The sequence below is a fragment of the Pinus tabuliformis genome, chromosome 5_2, assembly GCF_031772625.1.
Source record: "Pinus tabuliformis cultivar Carrire ecotype Pingquan chromosome 5_2, CPIR1, whole genome shotgun sequence".
Taxonomy (NCBI): Eukaryota; Viridiplantae; Streptophyta; class Pinopsida; order Pinales; family Pinaceae; genus Pinus; species Pinus tabuliformis.
In genome coordinates this window covers 798,922,726-798,931,448 of record NC_142306.1, presented here as the reverse complement: position 1 = coordinate 798,931,448, position 8,723 = coordinate 798,922,726, and the positions used below count along the sequence as shown (strand labels likewise).

Below are 8,723 nucleotides of genomic sequence, written 5' to 3'. Positions count from 1 at the left end.
AAACATACCATGTCTGATAAACCAAATATAAACATAATCAACATACCTCAATGAAGTTCAGAGGAGGCTATATTGTCTACAAAATCAATCCGGATTAGCACAACATAAGTATATATACAGAAATCAACATATCAATAATCTCAACATCAAAATCATTAACCTATACATGACGAAACAACTGCAACAATGATTATTCCAATGCATTCATAATGAACACATAGACAATTAACATGCATGCACGACAAACAGATTCCTCCCATCCAGTCCAAGTGTGTGAACCTAGGAGCTCTGATAGAAATTTGTAACCACCTCTCCCACATTTACCCAGTTTCACGGCCTCTAGGGGTAAACATGAGACAAAGAGATACTATGACATGACTCGACCTCCTAGATCAACTTAAGGAAGTGAGGCTGACAAACTGACCACATACTGACATCCTATAGGCGATATAGGTCACCCAGAGGCTGAACAACCACCCCATATGGCCAAACCCTAAGTTGGAACCCATTTTCTCTACCCTGGGCCCATAATTGCACCCACAACAAGGCATGCATGCGGTTATAGGCCTCCAACTACATGCACAACACTGCTTCAGTGCGGTTATAGGCCTCCAACTACATGCACAACACTGCTTCCGTGCGGTTATACCCTAATTTATCTAGTTCTGAGCATGCGGTCCCGAGCTTAGTGCCACCTTTTTAGGCTTGCCTCCAGACCACTGCCCATAATTGCTTGGGAATTTCCAGAATCATATTTAACATGGTAACAAAGCTAAACATTCAATCCCAACTCAAAAACTTGATCTAGACTACCTAGATCATACCAAACATTTCGTCAAACACATGGAAAACATGTAAGCTATACAGGTCATGAATGCATATTTGATCATAAAAGTTTTAGATTCATCTGAGAGTTAGTGAGAATTCCCTATTCCCTCTCTACATAGCTACAACAACACTTATTAGTCCATACTTTCATCAACCGATTAATAGATCAACAATTCATAACTAGAGCCATAGAATATATACATCATATAAACAACATATAACCAGAAAATAACCAACATATAAACCATGACATCCTAGCCATAACATCACCAACACATTGCCAATAAATATACATGAACCACAAAAGAATAATAGCTATTATTAACATATGAAATTACTAACCAAGTTAGGGATTTCCAAATCTCTCTTTCAACCAATCGCCCCCACGCCATATTCCAGTCATGAATCTGGGATCTCATAGAATAAACTAAGACAAACCAAACCAGATCTTCCATAGTCTAAACCACCTCAACCCTCAACTAGTGATTCCACCTCATCGTTGGATATCACTAACACCAACCAAATTGGTCTCTACCCAAGTTGTCCAGGGCTCCGGGAATTAGTAACTTAACCCACAAATTTCCAAGGCTCCATAGCATTTGTCCAACCTAGCTCTAGGGACTAGTAACTCAACCCACCAAGGGCTCCAAATCATTTTTCCCAACCTAGGGGCAAGGACTAGTAACTCAACCAAGTTGTTCTAGGGATTCTAGAGCATTTGTTCCAACCCACAACCATAAAGAATTATGAACCCGCTGCCATGATCTGATTCTTCATCTTGTTTTGACAATGAACCACATTGGTTGGTTCGAAATGGGTAGACAAATGTTTCTTGATGTGATTATTACCTATTTTTTCTTAGAACCTAAAAACAATCAAGTGGAAAAAATCAAACAAAACCATGGATATCCATGAAATGGAAAGGCAAGGCTAAAAACCAATGCCAATCTAGGAAATCCTCCATGCCAATGACATCTCATAACCAAATGATCACATGCATATATCATGCGTCCATAAATCAACAAGGAGATCATACATGCAACCTATTACCTGGAAAGAAATCTGGGTATAATTGTTGATGTTGTTTTCACCTTGCGCTTTCCTTCTTTACTTTGCCTTATTTTTCCAAATCCAAGTGAATGCTAAAGTGCTCCAAGCATGCTCCAAGAATGCTTTTAGTGTGCAAGGGTATGAGAGAGTGAGAGAATTGAAGAGAGTTGCAAGCTAAATTTGACAAAAGGTTAACCAAAGAAAAGCTGAGAAATGATCCTTAGAAGCTTTTTTAATATTGAGGTCTCTAATTTCTTCATTTTCTTTCAATTCCCTCTCATGCAAATATGTGACCCTTCATCTCCCTTTTCTCCTATTTTCCTTTATTTTCATAAATAAAATGTCAATTATTGTCTCTTTGTGTTTTCCAATTTCCATAGCCATTAATTAATGACCAATAATACCCATCACTATATTTTACCCAACATTCATCTTAGAATACATATTCTCCTCTATATAAGTAAATAATTTACAGTACTTTATATATATATATATATATATATATATATAATTTTTAACAGATTAATTTATTTATATTAAAAAATAACACATCTAAAAAACTTATGATTGAACTTAAATATCCTCTAAACAATAATAATATAATAAAAAAATAAAATTTGAGAAATTTAATCATACCACCAAAAATATTATTAAAAAATAAAAATAAAATACAAAAATAAATTAAATGTTAAGAAAAAACAAATTTTGTTTGATGTATTTTATAATGTATGCTAAGTTATGTGCAAAATCACCTAGAGTTGATAAAAACACATTAGCTGTGACAATTATTGAAGATTTGTTTGGAAAGATAGCAATGCTCTCATTAAAAACTAGGGAAAAGAAAACAACAAACATCTCATACACTTACCTAGTTTTTGAATGTTTTCCCTTTAAAAATTGAAAATGAAGGCACCTTTATCTCATTTATAGATTTAGAGACCACCTATTTTATCACCTACGGAAAAGAAAACAACAAACATGTCATACACTTGTCTAGTTTTCGAATGTTTGCCCTTTAAAAATTGAAAATGGAGACACCTTTATCTCATTTGTAGAGTTAGAGACCACCTATTCTATCACCTACAATAAATTAAAATTTAGAAAAGTTTTACCAGTGAACAATTAAGAACCATAAAAATCCAAATTTTTATTATCTATTTAGTTGCACTGCACTAGTATCCCAACCGTTCCTTTTGTGATATATATTCCTAAGTTATTCATGTTTTAATCCTTTTTACAAAGTAGTGAGATGATTGTGCCAATATGTAAGAAGTAGAAGTAGTTAATGTAGTGTGAGTTTAATTTGGTTTCAAATTTTATTAAATTTAGTGGAATTATAAGTTTGATTAGTAAATTTTGTAAAATTTAAATATATAGAATTTTTGAAAAAAAATAAATTTATTTTTATATTTAAAACAAATTTTAAATAATAAACCCAACAAATTAATCAAAAATAAAACTCCAAAACATAAAATAATTAAACCACTTAATTTAAAACTCCCAAACTTAAAATAATTCAACCAATTAATTTTAAACTCCAAAATATAAAATAATACTGGTTGTCCAAAATGATCAAAAAAATCTCACAATTTCCAAAGCAAAACATAAAATAATCAAACCACTTAATTTAAAACTCCCAAACATAAAATAATTCAACTAATTAATTTAAAACTCCGAAACATAAAATAACATTAGTTGTGCAAAATCGTCAAGAGAATCTCACTATTTCCTAATCAAAACATAAAATGAACAAAACATAAAATAATCAAATCACTTAATTTAATTTAAGACTCCCAATCATAAAATAATTCAACCAATTAATTTGAAACTCCAAAACATAAAATAACACTGGTTGTCCAAAATGGTCAAGAGAATCTCACTATTTCCGGGGCCTACTTGGATGCTTTGCCTTTTTCTTCATGGTCACAGCTCGAAAGCGGCATCATTTTGCTTTATTTTATTGGTCTGTATGACACTCTCGTAACACTAAGCAACTTTATGTCACGTCGAGACCGAAACATTCGTAGTGGACAGCTGGAAAGATGCTGACTCGACGTCACTAGTTGGGTTCCTCCTCATTCAATGAATATTGCTGGGACGAAATTAAGTGTAGGCCGGGTCCTTGTGTCCTTTCGTTGCAACATCGAATCAAATTGAGTCTATTTCGTACTCAACAGCTGGACAGCAACTTGACTTCATGTGGAGGGAGACTGATGGGTGCCTTACACCGACGAAACAAGACGACACCCGTTCACACTCGAGAGTTGAAAAGCAACTTGCAACCAAAGTATGGGCTCATCTTCTTTGATCTTAAAATTTCACTGTTTCTAGCGGGCCCTACTTCACAACCTCAGATGCTCACAGTCCACATTACTATCTAAGTGGTCCCCTTTTCACTATTTCCTACCTTTATCTCCATCCCACCCATTGAAAAGCGGCTGAGCGGGACCCTCTGGAATTTCCAGTGGAATTCTGAGAACAAACACGATATGCTTCCACCTTCAGCCACCCACCGACAAAGACAGATATGCTTCCAGCTGTTGAGTACGAATGGACCACAACCAGAAAATAAATTAATACTCATGCTTGCCTACTTAGTGGTGGATGGATTCAGCGCCTCAGCACAATTTGAGCGAAGAGAAATCCTAATCTTGCTGGTGATTTTGCAGTGGAAAGAGAATTCTTAATCTTCAAGCATTTGATTTGAAGACTTCTCACTGTGGTGAAAGAAATGGCGTGGTGCTCGGATATTGGAACTGGGGCTGCAGCCAATGCTGTAGGCAACGGTGTAGGCAGTCTCTTGAAAAAGGTTGTTGAAGAGGTGAAATTGGTCATTTCTTTGCCTCAAGCGATCAGCGGCATGGAAGGCGAAGTTCAGCGTCTGAACGATCTAACGCATGACATAGATGTGGAGCTCGCTCGAGTAAACATGAACCCTAAAAGTATAGTGAAGGGTTGGCTGGATAGGGTGGGCGAGGCCATAGAAAGTTCAGGATCTATTCGCCGTGATTACGATCTACACAACAAATGTCTCACTTGGTGTCCTAACTGCGTCTGCCGCTACAGAATCGGCAGACGTATCAGAGACTGGAAATCAAGTGTTGCTGAACTCCATTTACAGAGGCAATCTGATTTTCCTCCAGCCGGGGAATACGGGGACCCTACTCCGCGCACCCAGGTACTAGTTCAAAACCCCGAATCTGGTTCTGGTATTGTTGTAGACACAAGGAGATCTACACAGATGGAACTTGTGGAGAGATGGTTAACGGATGAAGATAGCAGCATTCGAAGAATTGGTATACAAGGTATGGGGGGTGTTGGTAAGTCGTCGCTGCTTGACGCCATCAACGACAGCCAGCGTGTAAGGGATTCATTTGAGCTCATCCTCAAGGTATCTGTTTCCAGAAACCCTATCCAAGATATGCAGAATTCCATTGCTGATAGATTGGGATTCGAAGGTTTTAAAGACAATTCCAATTTCGAAGTGCGAAAAGAAAAGCTGCGCTCTTCTTTAAAGAATAAAAAATATCTCATTTTGCTCGATGACATGTGGTTGGAAGGTATGTCAACAATTGATGAGCTTCAAGATCTGGGAGTGTCATTGAATGACACAGCTTTTAAAATTTTGCTCACCACTCGGGATAAACAAGTGTGTGCAAGAATGAAGGTGCAGGAGATTATAACTGTGGAACCGCTGTTGGAAGAGGAGGGTTGGCAGCTGTTTCGTAGCCGAGCATTTGAGAATGGAAATGTTCCACATGAAATAGAGGAAGTTGCCAGGGACATTGCAAAGGAGTGCAAGGGGTTGCCGCTCGCCTTAATTGTAGTCGCTGCTGCCATGGCACACCATACTGAACTATATGAATGGGAAAATGCTTTAACTGACATGAAAAACGTAGATGAGACGTTTTATGACCTGCACGCTGGAGTGGACCAAAGGCTCTTTCATCGTCTTCAATGGAGTTACGATGTTTTGAAACCAGATAATTTGAAAATCTGTTTTCTTTATTTTGCAGCTTATCCCGAAGACAAAGTAATCTATTGTGAAGACATCATAGACTCGTGGATCGCAGAAGGTTTGGTGAAAGGAAGTGGAGACAGCTATTTGCATGACAGGGGGCACGAGTTTATCAAACACCTACTGGATCGTTCTCTGATCGAGCTGGTAGAGAATGATGAGGTGGGAAGGACTTTCTCTGTTAAAATACACGATGTGCTTCGTGATGTGGCGATTCGCATCGCGGAGAAGGAGCAGAGGTGTCATTTCAAAGCCGGGTTGGGCGTGAGGCATTTCCCCTCTCAGGAAGACTTGGAGGGTTGTACAAGAATGTCGTTGATGAGGAATGCTCTGCACTCCCTGCCCACAACCTTCGCGTGTTCGTCCCTCAGAGTTTTGCTGTTGAGGGAGAATCCCGGTATTACAGAAGTTCCTGAAAGCTTCTTCTCTCAGTTGCCCTCACTGAGGGTCCTCGATCTTAGTGACACTGGCATAACTTCTCTGCCGCCTTCTATAGGAAATCTGAAATATCTTGCCTGCCTCAATTTATCTGGATGCAACCACATCTGTGAGTTGCCGGAATCCATTGGCAACCTGAAGGAGCTCCAATTCTTGAATCTTTTCGACTGTGCTCGATTAAGGTGCCTTCCTGAGAGTATAAGTGAACTCAAACGTCTGAGGGCCCTCGACATAGGCTTCTGCTATAGTTTGAAGCAGCTTCCGCGTGGGATCTCGGAATTGGTTTCACTAGAAAGATTGAAGATGCGGTGCAGCGCGTTTGAATTAAGTTTTGAGGAGGAGGCAAATGTAGAAAGAAAGTATGTTTGTTTAAAAGACCTGCAGAGTTTGAGCGGGCTCAGGGTTTTCAGTGCAGAAATAAGATCGCCAGTTAACGAGGGTGTGATGGCAAATTGGTCAAAGATGAGAAACCTGAGTCTGAATTTTATAAAAGTTGTTGGTCAACATGACCTTCCGCAGGATATGGAGGCCATGAAAGATCTGGAAAGTTTGTCTCTGTGGTATTGCAACGTGGAGCGACTGCCGAGTTGGTTTATTCAATTCCGAAAGCTCACATCCCTAACGCTATGCCCATGTAAGCGGTTGCAAGAGCTCCCCGCAGAGTTCCCATGTTTGAGAGTACTAGCGATATACAGATGCGATGAGTTGAAGCAGTTGGAGTTGGGAATATGTTTTCCAAATCTACAGCAGGTGACACTTCGGCATTTAAAGTCGTTGGAGAGTGTGGGAGTGGGGGCAGTGGGCGCAGCAAGTGGAAGTGGAGGGTTGGGAGGGGTGGCGTCACCGTTACCCCCAATGCTCAAGTCTTTACGGGTAGAGACATGTGACCAATTGAAGAGATTGCGTGGGGGATGGGATAAGTTAAATCATCTGGAGAAAATAGAAGGTTCCAGAGAATGGTGGGATGCAATCCAATGCGATGATGCCAACATTAAGACATCACTCGAAAGTAAATACAGGAGGTATGAAATTATAGGAGGAATCCCACGGGAATCAGTATATTAAGCATATTCAAGATTCGTTTTTACAGATGGCTGATGTTATAAATCACTATAATATTTTTTTTTTTTATTTAGTTGGTTTAGATTTTAAAATAATATAGATATATTTTTGAATGGTCTCTAATTGTTTTATGCATATTGAGTAATATTTTTCATATTAAATTTTATTAATGTATGACGATAGAATTTTGATAATTTATTAAATAATTTTATATTTGGTTTAACTTTATGGCCAAAGAATTTTGATAATTTTTTAAATATTTTTATATCAGAAATTTAATATGGGTAAAGATATACATAATATTAATTAGATCAGTTTACATTGAATAATTTAATTTAAAATATATTTTAATTTTAATCATATACAATTAAAATATATAATTATTTTTAATATTAATATTGACTTTAAAACAACATAACAGTACATTACACAAAGCTTTATGTAACTATTTCTTACATTTTCTTTCATACTGAATTATAAAGCATTTCTCTACCTAATAAATTTAATATAAAAAATATAATCATACATATTGTAAATAAAAAACGATTAAATACATTTCAATTATAAATTATTATAATATATTATTTTACTTATTATTATTTTTTAATTAAAAAAAATAAATATTACTTTTTTAAATTAAAAAAAAACATTTATAAAAACATAAATGTATTTTTAAATAGTTAGTTATTTTCTTTTATATCCGGATGTTAAACAATTGTTTCCTTCATGTTTTATTCTTTATTTTTTAATCTTTTTATTGAAGAATTTTATTTTATAAAACTTTTTAAATTGGAAGTTCAATAGGGAAAAAAAGCTTAAAACTTTTTAAATTGGAAGTTCAATATGGAAAAAAAGCTTATGTACATGATATTATTAATTATAATTTTATTATTATTATTTAATTAATATTACAAATTATTATTTTTATTATTAATTAATTAATATAACAAATTATTATTAAATTAAGAAAAAATTTACCACTCAAAGTGAAAGAGTATTATTGAATTAAGAAACACTTTACAATTCACTATAAAGATGTTGTAATGAAATATTGAATAAATAAAGTGTTAAATCTAATAAATAAAAATAATAATATAGTGTCCATTTACATTATATACATTATGGTAGAGATGTTGTTTTAGTGAAGGGTTAAATAATAATAATGATGATGTGTATACAATTGAAAAAATAACAATAATAAAAATAATAATTTTTCTCAATTCAATTTGTTATATTACAATTTTGTTTTTATTAATAAAAATTACAAATGATAAAAAAATCATAACATCCATATAACATTAAAATACATTTAATAAGGATTATTCGT

The 8,723-nt window shown here is 35.4% G+C and overlaps 1 protein-coding gene across 1 annotated transcript; it reads left to right on the top strand.

Annotated features, from left to right (window-relative positions):
• The first annotated feature begins 4,472 nt into the window (after nt 1-4,472).
• On the top strand, nt 4,473-7,514 carry LOC149161728 (putative disease resistance protein At5g63020). Its single transcript, XM_089435559.1, has one exon. It carries the CDS (start codon nt 4,610-4,612, stop codon nt 7,397-7,399), a length of 2,790 nt encoding a protein of 929 aa, XP_089291685.1. The 5' UTR covers nt 4,473-4,609; the 3' UTR covers nt 7,400-7,514.
• The last annotated feature ends 1,209 nt before the right edge of the window (nt 7,515-8,723 follow it).

Coding starts and splice junctions, on each gene's coding strand:
- LOC149161728 (XM_089435559.1), top strand. CDS start 4,610: ATGGCGTGGTGCTCGGATATTGGAACTGGGGCTGCAGCCAATGCTGTA.